General features: G+C 36.9%; 1 protein-coding gene across 9 annotated transcripts in view; it reads right to left on the bottom strand.

The window, feature by feature from the left end:
• LOC149084790 (peroxisomal N(1)-acetyl-spermine/spermidine oxidase-like) overlaps positions 1 to 24,554 on the bottom strand; it is a 199,078-nt gene that overhangs the window by 38,921 nt on the left and 135,603 nt on the right. The window contains exons 10-11 of one of the 9 annotated variants that reach the window (XR_016192762.1): positions 23,317 to 23,438; positions 20,876 to 20,975 (exon numbers count right to left, since the gene is read on the bottom strand). The exons of 7 other annotated variants lie outside the window; for them this stretch is intronic. Coding sequence is in view for 1 of the 2 variants with exons in the window: in XM_089232533.1 (XP_089088659.1) it covers positions 23,435 to 23,438 (4 nt within the window). In the remaining variant the exon portion in view is untranslated. Of the gene's footprint in view, positions 1 to 20,875; positions 20,976 to 23,316; positions 23,439 to 24,554 lie in introns of those variants that run through there. One more of the 9 variants, XM_089232533.1, reaches the window with a different exon arrangement.

Below are 24,554 nucleotides of genomic sequence, written 5' to 3'. Positions count from 1 at the left end.
TAGAAATATGTGGGCGAGGAGATATCAAGCTAGAGGTTCATCAACGTAAAGGGTAAAGAAATTTTACTGCTCAAAAATGTTTTGTATGCCCCAAATATGACTAGGAACTTGATTTCTGGTAGATTAATTGACAAAGCTGGTTATTCGCTTTTTATAAGGAATGGTAAAACAGTGATCAGAAAGCCAAATGACAGATTTTTTCTAGAAATACCTTTAAAAGATAATTTATATATTTTGACTGCAGGAAATGCAGACTTGAAATCAGAAAGCTATACAGCTAAAAGAAATGATTTAATGTTATGGTACTGTAAATATGGCCACCAAAACTCTAGGGTTTTGAAACAATTTTTGAAAGAAAATTTTTGCTATGGTATCAAAAATCTGAGTGGCGAGTTTGAATTTTGTGAAGCTTGTAACTTAGCAAAATCGACGAGAGAAAGCTTTAAAAGCATAAACAGCATTGTAACAAATGATGTGCTTGAACTTTTGCATTTAGATGTGTGGGGACCAACCCCAGTGCAGTCGTTAGGTGGTTCTAGATATTTTCTTAGTATAATTGATGATTATTCTAGATACGGAACAGTGTATTTTATGAAACATAAAAATTAAGCTTTTGAGTGTTTTAAAGATTTTCAAGCTGAAGCTGAAAGACTGCATGGAAAGAAAATAAAATCTATTCGTAGTGATAACGGTTTAGAATTTACCGCCGAGTATTTTGAAAAGCACTTAAAAGAGCAAGGTATCAGGGTTGAGCGAACGAACATTTACTCCCCGGAAATGAACGGAGTTGCAGAAAGATTCAATAGAACAATCATGGAAGGTGTTCAGACTTTTCTGTACGAAACAGAGTTGCCGAAATTTTTGTGGGCTGAATTTGTGCATACACAAAATTATCTGAAGAATCGTTTTCCTCACAGTAGTCTAGACGGAAAGGCCCCCGTGAATGTCTGGTTAAATAGACATTTTTCTGTCAACCATTTCGAGAGAATCGGGTGCATAGCATATATGCATGTCCCAAAACAAAGAAGGGAAAAATTAGACCCAACAGCGAAAATAAGATATCTAGTTGGTTATGCCCGGAGAACGAAGGGATACAGAACTCGGGAACCTAGCACACGCAGAGTGATAGAAACCAAACATGTAAGATTTGATGAAAAACTCAGCAAACGAAGTACACATTAAAAATGTAAATGAAACATGTGATGATGAAAACTCGAACATGGACTTGTTTGATCTTCATCCAGTGAAAATTAAATGGGTGCAAAAAATAATGACCCGAAAAACTGGAAAATCCGCAGGGAGAAAGGACGTTTACTATTACCCTGAGCCAAATGTTAGACTAAGAAGCTTAAATGAGATTAAGCAATATTGTGAAAGTAATTCTCTAAATTTTGAACCTGAACATTTTGATTTTTCAGGAAAAACTGACGATCGAAGTGAGAACGTGGTTAGCAATCTAGAATCTGAAACCGAAATAGTAAATGGGGATGAAACTGAAGCTCATTGCGCAAATGTGAAAATTCCACTATCATTTGACGAAGCGAAAAATGGGCCCGATAATGCGAAATAGTTTGAAGCAATGAGTGAAGAACTAGAAACCCTTAAATCCTGTGATGTGTATGATCTAATTCCTAGAGATCAAGCGAAGAAAATCTTAGACAGTAAATGGGTTTATAGCATAAAAACTGACTGTCAAGGGAAAATAAAAAGATACAAAGCATGACTTGTCACCAAAGGTTTCAAGCAGATTGAAGGTATAAACTATTTTGACACATTTTCGCCAGTTGTGTGTTTTACTTTAGTGAGATTATTTTACATCATTTCGGTGATATTGAAAAACTGGAGACATGTGCATGCCGATATGAAATGTGCTTATCTTTATGGAAACCTATCGTAAAACATTTACCTAGAGCAACCACAAGGTTTTGTGGAACAGGGTAAAGAACATTTTGTAATGAAATTGAAAAAAGCTTTATACAGGCTGCAGCAAGCAGGTTGTGAATGGTTTCATAGGCTACACAGTTCTTTTAGAACTCAAATTTGAAAAACTCTCAAGCTGCAATTGCGTGTACCATTTAAACTGGAATGTAATCGTATTGGTATATGTAGACAATCTTGCAATTTTTTGCGCCTGATCGTGATTTAATAAATTTAGCGATCGGAAAAATAAGATCCAAGTTTGATATTAAAGTTTTGGGTCCGATCGGAAAATTTCTAGGCGTAGAGTTTGAAACGAGAAATAATGAAGTATTAATGCATCAAAAAGGTTATATAGAGAAATTGTGTGAAGTGTTTAATGGTATTCCAGTCAATACTAAAATTATGACCCCTATAAAAATTGGTATTGTTGTTGAAAAATGTGATAAAAATGAAATTATTGATAATGCATTATATAGATCACTAATCTGGAGCCTTTTATTTTTAGCAACAAGAACTAGGCCCGATATAATGTTTGCAGTATCACTTTTATCTAAGTATTGATGAAGTATATATGAAGTTTTTCAATATGTTGTTAATACGAAAGACTATGCTATAAATTTGTCTCTTGCTAAAAATTTTGATATTACAGCTTATGTAGATGCTAGCTGGTCATCTGACCGTGATGACAGAAAATCTGTCAGTGGATTCGTGGTTTTGATTAGTGGTATTCCTTTTTCTTTGTTATCATCAAAACAAAATGCTGTAGCACTTTCGAGCATGGAAGCTGAATTTATAGCTCTTTCCGAGGTTGTTAAGGAGCTTATCTGGTTGTCACAAATACTGCGTGAATGTGTAAACCTAAAAATTAACTTCGAAAAACATGTATATTGTGACAGTAAGAGTACTATTTATTTTGCAAAAAATTTTATTGAAAATAGACGAACAAAACATGTGAATACTAGATATTTTTTGTCAAAGACGAATTGAATCGAGGTGAATTCAATTTAATTCACATCGCCGGTAAGCAAAACTTAGCCGATGTACTTACTAAATGTAGTTCTATTGAAAAAATTAAGGACTTTTGTCGCAATATTTTTGTCTTATGTGAAAGAATAGACAAAAAACGGAGGGCAGATGTTGGTGTTTTTTCGTCGATTCATGCAAATTTAGTTTTACGTCACAAGAGTGGCGTTATTTTCTTCCTACAAGCCTTGTGTATATATATACCTGTTTTTAGACTGAATAAATATACATTGCTCCCATTCGCTTTTTTGACTCTGGATCGTTTTTTGTAGTTGTTTTCACTGATAGTTACGAACCATGAAAGTGGTGACACAAATTATCTAGTTTCGGCCCTGATTAAAATGATTGTACATACATAAAAAACCTGATTTAGCGCCAACTCGTTATAATGCCAATTATTGTTTCGGTGTGTAGAAAGTCTGTAATTTTCCGATAATTCCCACATTTCTTTCTTATCATTTTGCATCTTTTTTTTTTAAAGAGTTGCGGATTTATCCGTTATTTCATTCTATTGTTATTATTTGTCAACATAACAGCAGTTTGACGAAATCATTTAAAGAATAAAGACTAGTGTGATCCAAAAGCACTTGCATTAAGATGGTCTTGGGGCAAACACAGGACCCCTATATCCTTGCTGCATGGGTATGTTACATTTTACTGCAGTAAAAATCTTACCACTACTACAAAAAGTAGGTTGAAGAACCGGTCATCGCTAAAATCAAATAGATTCGAAGAGAAACCAGGACACTCTACTTCAAGAAAGGGACGTATGGTCAGACGAAAATATATGTAAATATTATGGCCTGTACAGAGAAATGACTCACATATACTTTGAGCAAAACCAATCATTTCTGACTTCCGGCATGCCTGGGTGTATTGTAACAAACCCATGGCCCCCACATGGAGGGGCTGACAGAGCTCCGGGAGTCAAGGGGGCCTGTGGGAGATTTTTTTCCCCCTTTCAGATATGTCCCATAGGAGAAAACAAAGGACATTTTAACATCAGTCGTACCAATTTATACGCGCATCAGCAGCAGGGACGCAACTAGGGGGAGCAGGCAGATCTCGTGGCCCGGGCACTGGACCCGAGGGGGCACAAATTTCATTTGGAAACCTCTCCTTCCACATTACAAGGGAGTGTCAAAATGCACGCTTGCCCCGGGTGACCAAGCATCTAGTTGCGGCCCTGATCAGCAGATATCTTGAACTAAGTATTTATATTCTTTTTATTATAATTTTTTTTAACAATACACATGTATAAGTAACCGAAAAAAAAGAACAATTTACAAGGCACAGCTCTCTCGGAGTCCTTCTCCAAGAAAGGAAGAAAAGACATTGTGATTATCGTTCAATGAAGGCTACAACTGCAGTATTTTCCCTACACCAGCAAGGACACCAGCATTGGGGGTGTACGACCTCAGGGCTATAGAAGCCCCATGCCACGATCAATTGGTTCGCGACGCAGGGTAAGATAATTAAAGTAAAAGATAATAAAAGTCTTTGTCAGGATCCGAGGTCACCTCGGGCAAGCAATAATTTTTATGGCGTTCAATACAAAGGCCACGGAAAGGGGAGGAACATCTAGTCAACAACAGGGAACATTCAGACATTTTGAAAGGGATACAGAAGGAAGACTACTCGTTTGCGTTGCTGCGTATTGTCCTACAGCTAACACATACTGAACCTAATACACACTCCCAGAATTTTTCTCCCCCACCAAGCGTCTGTACAGGATTTTCTTCACGCCAGCTGCGGTTTTTGCGGTTATATCTAACAAAGACTTATTATCTTCACCTTAATTATCTTACCCTGCGTCGCGAAACAAGTAATCATGGGATGGGGCTTTAATGTTACCCCTGCTGTTTAAATGGGTAAAATGCCATAATGTCTGAATGAAATGAAAATTTCCATGAACACAGATGCCCACAGGAACCTAGCACCAACAGGCGCCGATAAAGCACATTACACTCCCCATCCTGGAATAGGGGGCTCCCCCCCTCTACAGTGAATCAATAGTGTGGAAAAACAAAAATGATGAGAATGGTCCAGGCCCCAGGGCTAGAGCTCCATCAACTCAACTCTCGTAAAAGCCCGGATACCACGATTACTGGACCATGATTTAAAGTGGTCCATGATAAAGCAACAGCTTTGCTACACGCTTTTGTATAACAATACCCTCCCTCCCTCCCCCAGTCCAAAAAAATCAACGGGTTTCTTTTCCTTGCTTCTGAAAAAAGTCTATGCTCCGCATCCGTCTTTTTTAAGGCGCTGTACTATCTTGAGAACATATCTCCCCACAAAACTTCTGGGTTGGACCGAAAAATATTTATCGTTCACATCTGACAAAACACAGTTATTGGATTGTTTGAAATCTTTCAGTAAGTTAGTTACGCAGGGAGTGCGTACATAAAAGATTAATTTTATTCCCACATAAATGAATTTTCAACATTGTTTCTTCTAACCCAAAGGAATGGTAAGCAACACTGAAAATAATACACATTTTTGATAAATTTTATTTTGAGCATCTCTAGTTAACTGTAATAAATCTACGGCTGAAGAGTTGAATTGTGTTTCCACAGTCACAACTGCAGGGGGGGGGGGAAGAGCAGTTGGGATCTGGTGCTTTGGTGGTGGACCAAAGGAGGTGCAAATTGGAAACTTTAATCTCTCCTTTCACATTTTAAGGGATCATCAAAATGCATTCTTGTCCCCACTGACCAAGCATCTAGTAACCGCCTTGTGTGTTTCATAAAGTGTAAAACATTTATTTTTAATATGCCATATCTACAAATTAACAGAATTGTCAAGAAGCTAGTACTTAGTTGAATAGGTAGTGAACAAAAATATTTGAATTATTTCAGTTCCATTTTGTAGATGTTTGTTCTGATTGTTTGTTTTTGTTCCGATGCTTTGGCCAAGACCAATAAAAATAGTTATTCAGTATTATTTTTTCTATTTACCAGGGCCATAGTGTGCTTTCTCGTGACCCCGGGGAAGACTTTTCTTTGGGGGTCCCTCTTATTATTATGCTAAACAAATGTAAACACATTTGTGGGGCCTCAATTTGGCTCGGGGTCCAGGGGCAGTGCTCCAGTTGCCCCTGCCTATTTACGGCTCTGCCATTTACTCTTTAATTAAATAAATTCATTTATTCTTTTTTTGGATGATTATAGTGAATCACCTAGTATAACGGAATCGCTTCGTTTTATTTAAAAAAGTGATGTATAGAAAATCCACATAAGAGGATTAATCTTAGATTTTTTTCTAAATTAAAGGAAAATTGAGTTTGGATAGAAATTTTGTTTTGTGTAAAACAAAAAGACTCTACAGTTTCATACATGTGTAAGAGGGTTTCACTCTCCCATGATTCCACACCTAAAATGCAACCGGGAAATTCCCGGGAATCTGAACTCATTCCCCGTATCCCTGAAAAAGAATACGGTTGAATTAGATTACATTTCTGTACTGAACTAGACATATCTAAGTAATTTTTATCACCAGAAGCATGCATTTTGGAAGCTGCAATAATTAAATTTTGAATAAAATTGATCTTATTAGATAAATTATTAAATTGCACACAGTGTCAGGGAAACATTTTCTAGATATTATGCTGAGGTGAACCCGAAAAGAAAAGTCATCTTGTCTCCACCAGGACTCAAATTCAGGCCCTCTTGCATACCAGCACACAGTGTATTTAATCCTTTTTGAGGGCATTGACGAGATGTCTGATGAATCACTCACTTTCCCCTTATTTTAGCAATGACAAGCCCAGACATTTTGAAATGCTGAAAACATTTCCATTAATTTGACGGGCAGTAAGAATCTGGATTAAATAAGTAACTCAAATTAGGTGTTTATTTTTCATTCATTTGAATTCATTCATTAACTAGTGGGCTACTATAAGTTCAGAACGTGAAACCTTTTTGCAACGGCAAATCTGTTTCAAAACTAAGTCTATAAAATGTTTTTTTTTTGTTTTTTAATTTTGAAACATAAAATGTCCAGTGATCTCTCACTTAAGAGTCGGCACAAGGGAACAAGAAAAAAAGATGCATAAGTGAGAAAAGTGTATAATGGAATAGCATATTTTTGACCGAGAGTGCAGAAAATCCTCTTATAACTGAGAGAAACGTATAAGTGAGAGATCGCTGTACCTAGCTCAAATTGCTTGAAGGATTGTTCTATAAATATTGAAATTACTCCGAAAGGGGAAAAAAAAATATTTTTCTGTAATTAAGTAAATTTTTCAAAATAGTTGTTTTTTAAAAATAAAATTACATTATTTCCAACAATATTGCAGAATAGTATGAGTATACTTGCTTGATAAGCAAAGAAACTGGTGAGATGCAGTGGATATCTTATCTGAGAGAAACTTAAGATAAATTTGACACTATGTATATTCATAATAAAACTAAGTGAAATCTTGATATAACAATATTCTGTGGACAAAGAAAAATATCATAGTAGAACTGTTATCGTTACATTGAAAGACTTTGGCATTGAATACCGACCAGAGCCACAACTAGATGCTTTATCAGCTGAGGCAAGCACACATTTTATCATCCCCATTTAATGTTCAATGAGATGTTAAAAGGTAAAATTTGAGCCCCTTTCTGGTTCGGGGCAAGAGACCCACTTGTTTCCCTCACCCCACTTATGACCCTGTGACCATGGACCACCGGAAACTTCCATACTATAAAATGACTTACTGCGCAGCACTTTCGTATACTACACAGAGAGTAGCTTCACGGCAACCTAATAAACACTTTCGAAAGGTAGATAGCACAAAATACTAAAGTTCATCAAACACACGAGCCTATCGTAAACCTCTAAGATCCCCCTCCTATTTAGATGGATCCCATCCCAACGAAGCCACCTATCGGTAAATGCGGAAAGCTCCAAGAACGTGACCCCAAGTGAGGAGCAAATGTCCTCCAGGCCTAAATTGAATTGGTGGATCCTACTCCTATACCCCCACTACCCCTTGGCAGCACTGGAATCACTGCCACATCTGAACCCCCCTCCCTAGAGGATAATAGTAAATCCTGGTACTCTGACAGAGACTCACTAATATTCGCTTCTACCTGATTCGTTCCCACCCACAGAATCACCCGCAAGGGCAACTTTCGGCAATGAAAAACGTCTTGAACGTTGCTAATCTTCCCCCCAGGAACACAACAGTGCTTGAAACCCCAAAAATCCCTACACACTCTGTTTCCCAGTTCCCTAACCATAGAATTGCCGATGATTAAACCCCTATCACTATCCCCCTCTACCTCAGCCACGACCACCCATTCACCCTCTAAACTGACGTTCGTGGAGATTGCTTCTTCATCAACAGGTGGCTCGACGACAAGTGGCTCCAATATAACCTGGCCCTTTAGAACCCTAACTTTTTCCCGTAACGCTTAGACCTAGAGTTCCAACCTTGCCCTATCCAAACACCCCTTACAATTGAAACTATCAGCTATTATACCTAGATCAGGGAAACCTCCCGTCTCAAGCTCTACACAACACTAGTCAAGGTCGAGGCATACTAACACCATTGCTAAAACTAGATAAAATACTTAAAAAATAGGAAAATGAGAAACGTTGACAGGAAATTAAAATAACGTAAAATACATTACAATGCAAAATATACGTAACAGATTGTATGAAAAAATTAGGTAAAACAAAATGCTCAACACTAAATCACGAAGAAGAAAATATATATGTATATAAAGAACACACCCAAAAAAGTATAAAGCTACAAAGTACAATTTATACTTATTAGAATTAGCTAACTATCTCTACTCACTAACACTAAAAACAATAAGCCCAAATGGGAAAAACAAAAAAAATATTTTGCTTTTTAACAAAAAAAATATTTAAAAGTATACACTGTTTGCTAACACTAACGTCCAAAAACCCCAAATTTATATCAAAGAGGGGAAAACACAAACCTGGGGCAAAAGTACGATGAAAAATGAAATGAGATCGAAAAAATAATTTAAGTCGATCGAAACTACACAACAAAAATTTAAAAAAATTGAGAGCAATAAAAACCACTCATCTCGCAAATCCAAAAATTTGCAATTGAAAAGATCCGGTGACAAAATCAAAACTCAAAACAAATAATGAAATACTTTTTCAACATTTTTTCGTGGACCAATTAAAATTCTAGATGGGGCCTGCCAGTGGTTTGTGCACTCCTGTGATTTAAATGCTTGCACTATATTTGAACATACAGAGTGTCCCACAATTGCCTGACGGTTTTCAAAATGGGTACAGCAAGAAAACGGTGACAGATATTAGTCATTCTTGCAGGATGTAAATACAAGATTCATCGCAAGACTTATTAGTGGAGATGAAGATTACCAGGAAGAAAATTCATCACTGCCCTCACAGGGACTCAAACCCCGGTCTCTCGCTTGCCGGAGGAGTGCTCTACGTCGTATAAACGACTGTAACAGAATTGTAAAGTTGCTCAGTTGAATAGATGAAGTGAACATAAATATTTAAATTATTTCAGTTCAATTTTTCAGGCCGGTGCTTCAACCAAGGCCAATGAAAATAGTTTTCAGTATTATTACTTTAACTCTTTAATTCACTACATTTATTTAGTCTTTTTGTATGCCTGTAGGGAATCGCCTGGCATAACGGAATCGCTTCGTTTTATCAAAAAAATCATTGCATGGAATAACTTCACGTTAGAGCAGGGCGTCTCAAACTTTTTCCACCTGAGGCGTCCTTTCCCCCTATTCAATGTTTATCCGCGAGCTCCACCGGCTCTCCAGAGCTGTTAAACAAAGAATATTTTCGAAAACCTCACACCATGACAAAGGTTGGAGGCGCACAGTTTGAGAACCCGTGCGTTATAGGAATAATCTTTGATGTTCTAAATTGAAGTTAAACGTTTGGATAGAAATTTTGTTTTGTGTAAAACACGTTTCAAACTGGTTCGTCATGTGTAGAGATTCTACAGTAGTTTCATTTGGTGTAGTATGTGTATACTTGCTTGCTTGGTGAACAACGAAACTATAGAGATGCGGTGGATATCTTATCTGAGAGACACTAAGGATAAATTTGATACTGTGCATATATCTATATATATAAAATTGATTTTCTGTCTCTGTGTGTGTGTATGTTCTTTATACAAATCTACAATTTTAGATCGATCGTCGCCACATTTTGCATATGTACCAAATGGGACCCGACTTAAATGATAGGCTACTTTAAAACTTTGTCAGAGCAGGGCAAATGCCCCAAATGGGCAAAAAACTGCCAGGCAACAATGGTTTCTCGGCCTCAACAATCACTTTCCGAACATTTACTTTGGTTATCGTGGTTCCCTAGCAATGCGTTTAAGACGTGTAATACGTCTTTACAATGGTTTCTCATTTCTTCAACGCTGTCAGTATATGTATAATATTCATGCCTTTATAATGGTTTGCCACATTTTCAATACTCCCAGTAATGAGGTTTTTTGAATGACGTTGTAATCATCATCAGCTCGCTTTGATGGTCAGGAAAAGGGTGATCCTCATAGAAATCAGTGTTAAAATTGTCGATTTTTCTGTAGAATTACGAAAATTTGGTGTTTTCTGTCACATCAATAATTTTAAAAATTGTATCGAATTCTCAATTTTTGAAATATTGAGTTCGCTTAGAGATATACGAAGCCCATGAGATTAAATATGAAGTAATTAGCTTGACCTACTTTTGAGTTGGATATCCAGGCAATAACACATTAATTTCAACTTTTTATTTACATCTTCTCAAGCATGAAAATTAAGTTCTCCGTATTGTCTTTTGATATTCAACTGCATAAATTGATATAGTGTAGGTTGTTTTACAATCAATTATGGGTCCGTAAAGTACATTGTAGAAATTCCACAGCTTTAATTAAGCATTTTTGGAAGCAGAAACAGGTAACTTGAAGTTCGGGAGGGGGATCAAAATACCTAGCGCCCCTTAAAAAAGGAAAAAAAATATTTGTTTCTATGTTTCTTTAAATCTAGATTTGTTTATTTCATGAAGTCGCTCAGGAAGCCACCATATTGGCTGACTTAGACACGGTCTGTATGTCCCTCAAAGAATAGATATATCACGTGATCCAAACAGCCTTATTGAAGAAAACCCTGGCAGCGCCGGGTATTATAGCTAGTTTCTATATATACTTGATTTTCTGTGTGTATGTTCTCTATACAAATCCACAATTTTAGATCGATCATCGCCAAAATTTGGATATATACCAAACAGGGCCCGGATTGAACGATAGGCTACTTCAAAAGTTCGTCAGAGAAGGGCAGATACCCGAAATGGACGAAAAATCGTCAGGCAACAATGGTTTCTGGGCCTCAACAATCCTTTTCGGAATGTTTACTTTGATTACCGTGGTTCCCTAGTAATGCGTTTTACAAGTGCCTTTACAATGGCTTGTCACTTCTTTAATCCTGCCAGTATTATATATTTATTCCTTTGTAATGGTTTGTCACTTTTCCAATCCTCCCAATAAATGAAGAAAACACGGGCAGCGCCGGGTGTTGTAGCTAGTATTATGCATGATAAAACTGCAGTGAAATCTCAGTATAATGATATTCTGCGGACGAAGAAAAATACCATGATAGAGGTATTATCGTTAATCGAGAGACTTTGACATTGAACACTAGCCATCAGGGCCGTAAGCTTCATCAGCTGAGGTAAGCACATATTTTGACATCCCCCCCTGTAATTTTGAAGAAGAGGCTATAAAAGGTGAATTTTGCGCACTCTTCTGGTCCTGGGCAAGATACCTGCTTGTCCCTCCCCCCAGTTGCGGTCCTGCCGACCATGGATTATGATCACCATTGGCATATGCAAAGGGGGTTTAGGGTTCTAACCCCCCCCCCCAGAGCCGAGATTATAGGGAAAATTATTATAAAATTATTGCAGGAAAAAAGAACGTAACCCCCACCCTCGTGAAAATGGCAATACGCCTATGGCAATCACAAGTTTCTATGAGAAAACCATATCGCCTAACCAATTCGTTCTTTTAACTGGCCCATAGGGGAGCTCTATTGTATTGCGTAAAATTATATACAAATCACATAATCATATCTCGAAATGTGATAATATTTATCACACACACAAAATTATATTTTATTATTTACTTTAAATATACAGTGATACCTCGATATAACAATATTCTACGGACCAAAAAAAAAAATATATTGTGGTAGAGGGATTAAAGAGGTATCATTATCCTCATGTGTGATCAAATTTATGCTATTGTCATTTTTTCTATATTGGCATTGTTAAAATTATCGGAAAATATTGATGTCATCATTTTGCATTTTTGCATTTAGTGCAAAATATTAATGTCATCAGACGTCTTCAAAAGAACGAGAACAAGTGGCGAAGTTAAAATTAAATTCAAAATGATTTTGAACAAAATATAAAAAATATTGTTGTAGCGATTTCAAAATTCTCCCAAAAATATCGGGTTATAGAGGCGTTTATCATAGTAGATGATGCCGTTGTACTGAGAGTTTAACATTAAGCCAGGCAATTCCAAACAAGATTTGAAAAAAATATCATTGTAGATGTATTTATTATCGATTATCGTGTGTGTTGTAGCGATGTTTTGCTGCATATACAAATGCCGTATCATATGCAGGATTTTCTCATGGGGGGGGGGGGGAGGGGGCATTCAACATTTTTTTCTTCCCGAAAGGGGTTTCTTTTTTTCTTGCGGGGGGTAGGGGGCCCGCAAAAAATCCTCGCCTGGGAGCACAGCACTAGCATGTGGGGGCCATGACAATAATGCCAAATAACTTAATCCTTGAAACAGCACTTACTTTTGTGGACCAGACAAATGAGAAGCCAAATTTTCCCTTTGCTTTCATTGGGCCCCAAGGCCAAGTGATTTTTCTGAGGCCCTACCTGGCAAATTTTCAAAAAATTCAACCACTTCTTATTTTTCTGAGGCCCCGGGCCGTGCCTGGGTGGGCCCATGCGTTAAGACGGCACTGGTGGTCCCCCTCCTAGAAAAGGCCCTTAGACTGGGATCTGTTGCAGGTCCTTCCCTCAGTCAGACTTCTCACAGGCTCTTCTGTAGTTAATTTATAGAGTGAAAAAGCCAATAAATGATGAGAATTGTCCTGGGCCCAGTCAGCCCCGCCCATGGCCACCAAACTGCACCCTTGCACCTTGTGGTAGAGTACAGGGGCGGCGATTGGTCATGTGGCTGCTGCTCAAGAGGGGCACTACATCCAAGGTGAATGAGTAAAAAGTTCCATTGGCCGAAAAAAAAAAAATCAAAGAAAATGTTTTCTGTCTGCTCTGGAGGGGGCACAAAATCCGAGATGAAAGGGCGAAATTTTTTTTTTTTCTGTTATGAATTGTTTGGATAAGTTGTGAGGGAGGGCATCACCTCCAAGGGTAGGGCTGACAGGGCTCCAGCCGGGACTAAATCCTTATCATTTTTCTATAAGTTAACACACTATAAGTTCACACTATAAGTTACCTATAGAAAGGGCCTCATGGAAAAATCTGGCTTGGGTCCCACAAAAGATTCCAGCCCAGGGGCCCTGACACATGATGTAGGAGCTATGGGGCAAAAGTCCCGCACAGGTACAGATTTTGTCTCCAGCCCTTCCAATAGCTTACATTCTTGTTTCTGGTATTACTGTCAGAGGCCCTGTGTCTATTTTCTCAATGTTTCCATGTCGAGATATAACTCAAAAAGCGTGATGTCATGTGAATTTTTACTGTGTTAAATTTTGGGGTCTTAATTGAAATCTACGCTGCCGCCCCTTACAACCTACCACCCAGGTGTGCCGCACCCCTTGCACAAGCCACTCCTGCATGTAGTTTAACACAGTACCGTATTTCTTGGAATAAGCACCACATGAACGTATGCGTCACTGTATCTGGAAAAAAAGAACCATCAATTATATGAATGACATTTTGTTTATGAACTTAGCATAAGGCCTGCATCCACCACACATTTCTCATATAAAATTTGTTAAATGCATATTTTTAATTTCGGAAACACTTGCTAAATGCTCAGTAATGCTTGTCAAATGCTTGCCAATTTTAAAAATGCTACTCGGTCAATTGAAAGTTGAATATCATGTAATTCAATAGGCCAATCTCTTGGAAATTGGGTTTTTGAAATGAAAATGAACATACTCGTTGCATCTCTCTCAGTGTAAGCAGAACCAGTCTCTAAAATCATGTTTTTCAAAACGTAGACAACGAGATGCTCGTTGGGGATTAATATAACATAGCAATTAAAATACTGCATATATGTAAAAGGCCCTTTGTCCATTTTGGACAATATTGAGATAACGCTATTAATTTGTGTATTTTTGTTACACTATAAACATAGGCATAGAACATCAAGTCCTATTTCAATAAACAACAATAAATAAATAAATAAAATACAATAACTATTCTTTTTTTATTTTAATTTCTGAAATCAGCACTATCTCAAACTTTTTCAATTTATCAATGTAGCGTATAAAAAAATATGAGTCTAATATATACGCCTTATTGAATACAAGTATTACAGAGGTTTCCACATTAGCTAAGATTGAATTGTGGCGATTGTTCATAAATTATCATTAACGAAAACTCTCACAAAATACAAAATGTGTGAACTTATCAGAAATGAATAGCTATGCATCATTCAGGATTTGAATGATGTCTATCAATTTTAATTCTCACTACACTGAACTGAGCACCCTGGACGAATTAAATAAATTCCTCTCTCCCAGCAATAATAATGTTCCATACTCTTCATTAAATATATTCCACACCAACATTCATAGTGTTAGAGCAAATTTTGATCAATTATTGTCTACTTTGGGCGACAACATTGAAAATATAAATATCATTGTTTTGTCTGAGGTTTGGATCTTTGATTATGAAACCAAATTTTTTAATATTCCTGGATTTAAACTCTTTTCATGTTGTCGCCAATATAATAGTTCAGGAGGTATATTGGTATACATAAACGAATTCCTCAATTTTAATCAAATATCTTCTATAACTATGCATACTGCTGAAATAATAGCCCTAGTTGAACCATCTTTAAACATGACCATTTTTTCTATCTACAGATCCCACTTATTCCCTGTAACAGAATTTTTCAATGAATTGAAACTTATTTTAAATAATACCAAATGTAAAAATATCATGATCATTGGTGATATCAATATTGACCTCTTGAATACCAAATTGAATATTTGTATTGAATATATGGATTATCTATGTAGTTTTGGTTTTCAACCTTTGATTCAAAATATAACCAGACCTCAGTTGGGAACATGTCTCGATCATATTTTCTTGCGTCATTCCCCAATAATTACTAATATTTATTCATCTATATTTTCTACTGATATCACAGATCATAACCCTATACTCTGTAAATTGTTATTCAGTAATATTTATGTAATTAGTAATGGTCACAAACTAAAATGTTCTGTTAAAATAATTGACTACAACATGCTAATTAAGTATTTGCAAAACTATACATTTTCATCAAATGCTACTGACCCCTGTGACTTGTTCGATGAATTCGTATCCAAACCTCAAACGATTGTCCAAAACCATACTAGAAACGTCAACCACACAAGATATAAAATCAAACAGGAACCTTGGATCTCAAACGAACTAAAACATCTTATAAAAATTAAAACAAAATCTATACAAAAAATCTCGAAAATACCATTTTGATGTTTCTATAAATATAGCTTATGTGCGAGGAGATATGATCGAAGTGTTCAAAATTTTCAATGGGATGGATAGGATGGACCATGAACTTTTAGTACACCTCTAATCGACTGCTTTTACAAGGGGACACCAGTATCGATTGGTGAGGGACAATGCAAGGTTATGGTGTCGCAGGGAATTTTTCTCCAATAGGGTTGTTAATAAATGGAATAGCTTACCCCCGGAGGTAGTAAATTGTAACACAATTGACACGTTTAAAAAGAAATACGATAAACATGTTGGGGTAAATCGAGAAGCTATCCATTCTTAGAATAAGACAACCATAAGTATTCTTTATGGGCATTGTATAATATTTTATCATGTGTATATATTGTTTTTAATTTGTGTTAATTGCATTTTTAATTGGGTTGCTGAATTTTTGAAACATATGACAACCATATTTTTATGGGCATCTTTTTATCAGCCACCTCGTTGGGCATTTTGCCTGTTGTGGCGTTGTATTTGTATTTGTATTTATAAAAATGTTGCTCGTATGGTCAAGTCCCAAATTAGAATTACTAAAAATAATTATTACTCCGAACAATTTTCGAAATGTAACACATTTAAAAAATGCTAGAAGTTATTGGATGAAATAATATTCAAAGATAATAATCAAAATTCATTTACAACAAACTGTGACAACAACACCCTCGCCCAAAATTTCAATGCCCACTTCGTTAACATTTCACCACTCAATATTAATATAAATGATGATTATAAACACTATATCCAGTCACACATAGTCAACTCAATATACCTCACTCCAACTTTTCCGGAAGAAATTTCAAAAATTATTAATACTGCTACCGGGTCTTCCTCAGATACGTTGAACTCGAAAGTTCTAAAAATACTTCCTAATAACATCTTAAACGTACTCTCTAAATAAATAAATAATTGTATTACAAATAGCGAATTTCCCGAATCATTAAAATTAGCAGTTGTAACACCAATTCCTAAAAATGGTGATCCGAATGATCTCAACAACTTTAGACCGATTTCAGTTTTGTCGTCACTTTCAAAGCTTTTTGAAATTATCATTAAGAATAGAATGTTTTCTTTCCTCTCGCATGTAATTTTTTTTTCTATCAATCAATATGGTTTTCTTCCAAACAGAAACACAGAGACTGCACTTTTAACATTCAATAACACTAAGTATATTGTAGAAAAAATTGATACATCCAAAAAGACTATTGCCATTTTCCTGGACATAAAAAAAGCATTTGAGAGTGTCGACCGTCGTATCTTACTCAATAAATTACATATTTTTTGTATCAGAGGTAATGCACATAAATTAATTGCTTCTTATCTTAGGCATAGATCTCAAATAGTTAAAGTTGGATATAATCTTAGTAATCCATTAAAAACAATCAAAGGCGTACCTCAGGGCTCTGTTCTGGGACCTTTATTACACTCATGTCCATAAATTAAGGATAATTCAGAATCACACGGAAATCAAAATCTAAAGTAAAAATTTCACCTGTGTAATTATCACACACATCTGCAAGAATGACATGCAAATTTTAGGAAGCCATCAGATGATGCCGATAGTATGTCACAATGACGAGAGTGTAAGGGGGGGGGGGTATATAAGGAATGGTGGCAAAGAAGTGAAATTGTTCACAAGAGATCTGTAAGGCACTCAGTGCCATAAGCGAATAGTTATGACACAGAGGATGCATGTGGATGATTTTTTACGTGGTAGAATTATTGATCGCCTGGAATGTGGGCGTACTCAGATGGAAGTATCCGAGGAACTTGGAATTGCCCAAAGTGTCATCTTTGGCAACGATTCTAAGGTAACGGAAATGTCAGTAGACGTTACAGTACAGGTCGCCCCCGAGTTACAACGCTGAATGAAGACCGGTATTTGGCAGTAACTGCCAAAAGAAGCAGACGGAGCACAGCATCCGACCTGTCTCGTCAGCTATCTGCAGCCACAGGTACCACAGTTTCAAGGCAAACCGTGTACAGACATTTGGGAGACATTGGTCTATATGCTCACAGGCCTGTCAGATGTGTTCCGCTCACTGCAACTCACTGTCTGCAGCAATTAGTCTGGAGTAGAGAACACGCAATGTGGACATCGTCACAGTGGGCTTGTGTGATGTTTTCCGACGAGTCCAGGTTTATCTTGCAGTCTGATTAACATCAGACTTTCATATGGAGAACGCCAGATGCCCGTTACCACCAAGACAACATCATTGAACGACACCGTTATGGTGGTGCAGCATTGCTCGTTTGGGGTGGAATTATACTGGGTTCCAGAACAGATCTGCATGTTCAAACCGGAACCATGAAAGCCCAAATTTATCAGGACATCATTCTGGAACAACATGTACGTTTGTTTAGGGGTGCCATGGGCGCAGAATTTGTGTTTATCAATGACAACGCCCGTCCTCACCGAGCAAACATAGTAAACAAATGCCTTGAATCTGAGGATATAACCCGTATGGAATGGCCAGCATTCTCACCTGACTTGAATCCGATAGAGCATGTGTGGGACATGCTTGGCCGATGAGTTGCAGCCCGTCAACCACCTCCTACATGTGTACCGGAACTTCGTAGAGCATTGCTTGCTGAGTGGAGTGATCTTCCCCAAGATCAGATCGATAATTTGATACTCAGCATGCTTAGGCGTTGTACGGACTGTATTTCATCGCATGGGAGACATACAATATATTAACCATCATACCAACCATGTAATATTAAGTTTTTGTAAAGGAGATATTTTTTACAATTGCTCCAGGGAGCAAAAATCACAGTTTTTATGAATGGTATCATACGTACACCATCGTTTTTGTTCTTTATCTTTTGTTTAATAAATGGGCTTTATGAATAAGTAATGTTTGTTTTGTTTCTGAACCTTTATTTGCCGGAGCTGGCATTATCCTCAATTTATGGACATGTGTGTATTTAACATATTCATAAATGACCTTTGCAACATTGAATTAACTGGTAAAATCATAACATTTGCAGATGACACAGTATTGCTTTATTCAACTGTTGATGACCATTCACTTGCAAGTTCGATAAATGCAGATTTATTAATAATTCGTAATTGGTTTATCAGTAACGACTTACAAATAAATGTAACAAAAACGAAGTTTATATACTTCTCTTCTATGACTAATATGAACTTCAACCATAATCTGATATTCCACAATAATAATTGCCAAAACATTTCAACTTGTAACTGCTAGTGTCTCGAACAGGTTTCCACGATTAAATACCTAGGTATTCATATTGATCATAACCTCAGATTCAAAACTCATGTAAAATATCTGCAAAGTAAACTTCGCTATGTAATTTACAAACTATATTACCTAAAACCATATATAGATCACTCGTTCATGTTAACACATTATTACTCATTATTTCATTCCCTTCTGTTATATGGTTTAGCTATCTGGGGTGGCGACTTTATTTCAAATCTTACACCAATAATGAAACTCCAAAAAAGAGCAATAAGACTTATCACAAGTGACTATTTGACTCCTTCAAAACAACTTTTTCAGTCTTGGAATCCTTCCCCTACGCCAGCTTTATTTCTACAAATCTACTATAATTATTTTTAAATGACAATTTGCTTTACCTCTGAACAGTTCCCGTTTCTCAAGTAGATTGAACAATATATACTCTCTACCACTTATCCACAAAACTCTTCTGAAGAAGCATTTTACTTACCTCATCCCGAAATTTTGCAACTCTTTACCACCTGCTATCCTTAACATTACTAACTTATTAATTTTCAAAAGACACATGAAGCAATATCTTTTTTCAATCAGTGACATCGAGAGTTTCTTTTGATTTGGCTATGCTCCTCAATCAGTTAAATTATGAATCTATTTGATCTTAAGCATTGCAACATTATATTGATTTTAATTTGCATATACTTACCTGAAAATCATGCAATATGTGTTTCATAAAATTGCACTCTTTGCTGTTGCCAAAAAAACTACAAATTATGTGAAAGTTTTGTTTTGACATTTGATTTTTTTTTTTTTTTGAAACCCCCCCTCTCCATTTTGTGTGTGCTTGTGCATGTGTTTTTCTAATATTTCGTTTTCCCGTTTTAGTTTGTTGATGTTGTTTACTAATAAGTAACTGTGTTCCTTATTATTCATTATAAATTTGCAATGTATCATCCAGTATGGGTCTTGGCTGATTTGTTGTTTCATCTTCTATTTATGTAAAAAATTAGAACAATAAACAATAACAGTATATTTGATATTTATTTACTTTGTTTTCGTGAAGAAAGTGTAAAATGAGAAGGAGCTTTTTTCCGTTTTGTTGGTAATCCTGCATTTATAACTGAATGTAGTTTTGTGTAATACTGCATGCAATTCATAAAAATGTGAGTTCTGCCCAGCTACACATTTGTCCCCCCCCCCTTTTTTTTAAGGAAAACGTCACATGAGGAGAGCTGTCCTTAGGACAAAATCGCGTGACCCCATGTACCATTCTGTGCCATGATTTCTTTATATTCCAATTAGTGACTGCAAACGGATATTGTTTGGGATTGACCAGCTTCATCCCATTTCGGTTCCTAAACACGTTTAAAAAAATTGCATTGTAATCGAATTCATCCATTCGTTTAGAACCATTGACACTGTTTATATCCCCCAGATGGTCAACCATAGCCCAAAGACTCTCAACAAAGCCTCGACTGGCGGAAATAAAAGCATCTTTGCTGCAGAAGATTCTTTCCCATATGGCAGGTGTCGTTAAAAAATTAGAGGATATTCCCCCCCCCCCCACCTTATATTCAGAAAACCTGCGTTGTAGAATGTTTTGTCTTTTTACTTCCAAAGAAAGCCGAAATTGAACTATTGAAATGTTTTTTGTGGTCAGCTGGGAAGCGAAGTGTAATGGGAAGCACACTGTAAATAGGATGGTTAGACAATCATATATTTTTTTACTTCAAGGGCAGTCTCGTGGAAAAAACACAAACTAAATAAAATAAACAATATGGTTTAATAATCATATATTATTTACGACAGATGTGACACATGGCACTTCCACACGTTTACGAAGAGTGAATTTAAAAAAAAAATTTCTCTCTCCCCTCTTCCTACTCCAAAATTTGTTGCCCTGGGCTACCGCCCTCTTAGCCCCCCCCCCCCGTATATACACCTACTGCCAATACCTTCAGTAATCTAAAATGAATGCTTTACTTTGCTAGATGCTTACTCACCCTCTCAACTCTACTTGTGACAATACTATTTGCGAAGGCAGCAAATAAAATGTAAATACGAAGGTTAGATAATCATATATGTTTTTGCTTCAACGGCATTCTGTGTGGAAAAAACACAAATAAAAATAAGCAATATGTAGTATACTAATTATATGTTATTTACTATAGAAATGACACATGGCACTTCACACGTTTATGAAATGTGAATTAAAAAAGTTCTCTCCTCTCTTTCTATACTCAAAAATTTGCCGCCCTGAGTTATAGCCTGCTTAGTCCCCCTGTAAATACACTACTGCTTGGGAAGCTTCATACACAGCATCATAAATTTGACTGTCTTTCCTCAACTATATTTTTACCTCTTTACTGTCGGAAATCTACAGAAGCATTTTTTATATACACTGCTCAAAACAAGTAGGGGAGCAAGCAAAAAAGTGGAGAAAACCGTGCGAGACAGCCATGTATTGGCATACAATGAATAGTACACGCGTATCAATGCGCAATACAGAAAAAAGACGTAAAAAAATTTGGAATTAAGCTTTAATTCTTTGAAAATATGGAAAAAACATGAAAAGATGATTTAGGGCAACAATTTGGTTACATGTAAACGATAAAAAAAAGTACTGTTTAGACATGATGCATGAGTTTTAATAGGGCGTGTGGTCTCCTCGAACGGCTAAGACTGCTGTACACCTGTTTGCCATGGATGCGATGAGGTTATCGATCAGACTTTGGGGAATACTGTTCCACTCCTCAAGAAGTGCAATCTGCAAGTCTCGGACAGTAACAGGCGGCCTTGGTCGCGCAGCAATGCGTCGTCCGAGCATGTTTGGGACATGCGCGATTGGATTCAGGTCAGGAGAGCACGCTGGCCATTCCATACGCTGTATTGTTTCAGCTTCAAGCATGTTCTCCACCAGACAAGCTCTATGCGGTCGGGCATTATCATCCTGGAAAACAAAGGAATCTCCAATGGCTCCAGCATAAGGGATGACATGAGGTCGCAGTATCTCGTCTCCATACCTTCGGGCCGTCAAAGTGCCATTCCGAATGATATGCAGGTCCGTACGTCCGCCTATGCTGATTCCACCCCATACCATCCAACCAGCTCGTCTGTATTGTGACCTTTCACGAACGAATGCGGTGTTATTTCGAGTGCCCCTGTCCCTCCATACCAGAACACGTCGGGTGTCACACTCCAGACTGAATCAGGACTCGTCTGTAAACAGCACTTGGCTCCAATCATGTTGCTCCCAATCTCGATGTTCAGCAGCCCATCTTCTTCGGGCCGCACGGTGGCGTGGGGTCAATGGAATGCAGACCATTGGCCTACGTGCATAGAGCCCTCCCTCATGAAGCCGATTACGTACTGTTTGGCTGGACACCCTTCGTCCTGTTGCCAAGAGCAACCGTCTTTGCAGCTGCGTAGCATTCTCTGTTCTGTTTCGACGGGCTGTTAACCGTATATACCGGTCATCAGTTGCTGTAGTGGCGCGTGGCCAACCTTGCCCTGGTCGACGTCTAACATGTCCTGTTTCTTGGAATCGATTCCACAGCCTTGCAACAACACTTCTGGCAACTCCAACAGCGTCCGCGACACTACGTTGTGTTTGTCCGGATTCCAGTCTGCCTATAACACGCCATGCCATGGATTCTGGTAAATCACGTTGTTGAGACATCCTCAAGTCACCTTGTCTCAAAAAAAAAATACTGCGCAATTGAATTTCACAGTTACGGCAGTAAAACAGACGTTTGTGCAACATCCCGATTTCTGCCCTTATCTCCTTTTTCTGGTTTTTGACATCATGAACTTTGATTTGCATATGAAGTTTTCTTCTTCCGTTTCCTGCTAGGCTTTAAATTATGGATGATTCCTTTTACGTTACTTATCGGTATACATCTTTGCGTAATTTTGTTAAAACCATGTGCTCCCCTAATTGTTTTGAGCAGTGTATATATATGAATACAGATCTTTCTCTGTCCCACTCTTTTGTCAATAGTGTATGTAAAGTAAGATTTTGGCCGATCTACTATCTTTCTTTCTCTGATACTTTCAGTCATCTATCGTTTTTTCCTATACTTTCCCGAAAAAACCCTGTCTAGGCACCAAAAAAATGTAACACATCCTGGAGTAACAATTATTAAGGAGTAACCTGCACATGTTCATTAATGTCTGTTTCTTTCAAAGATGACAGCAGTATCAATAGACTGAAAATGTACCTGGTATGCATCAATTCTTTAATGCCCAGAGAGAAGATCTTTCTTTCGAACCGAGCACAACTAAAGTCTATCACCAGGGGCATCGGAAGTATTTTCAACCAGTGGGTGTTCACACAGGCGATCGCCGGGCCCCCCCCCCTCTTGAAGGATATCAAAAATTGAAAACGTATTTGTAAAAATAAATATAAAAAAAACACATATATTTTTGTATAAATTCTGTATACCATGGATGGCTTGAGCCTTTGGGCAAAAGTCTCACCATGCGAGACGACATTGGTTATGCGTCACTTTGGCGTATAAGCCGCATCAGTGAAGCGATCCCGATAATTCGCAACTTTGTTCCTAGCTAGATAAAATGCATAAAAAATCAGTTTTCTCAGAGAGATTAATGCACTATAGTTCGAGTGTTTTTACAGACACAAAACACATTCTTTCTTTCTCTAGACTTTTCTGCAATTATATTTCTCTTTACTCCTGATTTAATACTTTTCCTTATAGCAGTGCCCTGCGAGACATCCAAGAGACATCCCTGTTTATATGCTGCTGCAATATATATATCTCATCATCTATTTACTCTTCTGCTTCAGTACTTAATATATAAATCAATTTTTTATTTCCTGTGATAAGATACTTTAGTAGTAATTTCTAATAATTCATTATTGAAATCTTAAACAAGTCATGGTTTTTTCTTTATAATTATTTTTGCTACGAGCCTAATCTATGAAAATATTTTATTACGTAAATCTTTGAATTTTTATACAAAATGCTTTCACAATGCATGCTTACTTGCATGTAAATATCATAGGGTAAGGTAATTAGTCAGGTGGCCAATTAATTTCTCCTTTTTTTCCTTTTTAAAAGTTTGAAGCTAATAAAATTAATTTTCCTGATTAAAATTTTTTATGAATACATTTAAACTGACTTCATTTTTTTAAATCACCAACCAAAAAATTATGAGAATTTAAATAATTACTAATTAATTTAAAAAATTGAAATAATTAGATTAAAAATTGATGCGATGGTGTATGCTGTCGTAACCACCTGACTGGTTAAGGTAGATGGATACTTTCGGAATAATATACAATAATTAAAACCTGAAAGTGTTGACTGTGAAGAGGTCAACTAAAAATAGGGTCTTTAAGCAGACTGTCGAGCCATCGAGAGTAAATTAAATTTCAATAATTTAATTTTAATTTTTTCAAATAATTTGGCAAGTACCAACCAAATTTATTGTGGCACTAATCATAATCAATTGAATAATTGAATTAGTATTTAGTCATGTCAGAACACTGGTTATAAATTTTTTCTACAATCCTATGAGGAGGGGGAACAACAATTAGAATGAATTTTTTTTCAGTATGCGATAGGCAATGGCTGCTCAAATGAGGTGTGACTCACGCAGACCCATGGAGCCACAGAAGAGGAACCACATCAGGGTTAAGGAAAAAATAATTGGAGAAAA

Source organism: Pholcus phalangioides, unplaced genomic scaffold (genome assembly GCF_987345545.1).
Source record: "Pholcus phalangioides strain wild (caught in Gottingen) unplaced genomic scaffold, Ppha-v1.0 ptg000007l_1, whole genome shotgun sequence".
NCBI classification, from domain to species: domain Eukaryota; kingdom Metazoa; phylum Arthropoda; class Arachnida; order Araneae; family Pholcidae; genus Pholcus; species Pholcus phalangioides.
The sequence above is the reverse complement of the archived record's forward strand: the minus strand, read 5'-3'. Positions and strand labels throughout refer to the sequence as shown.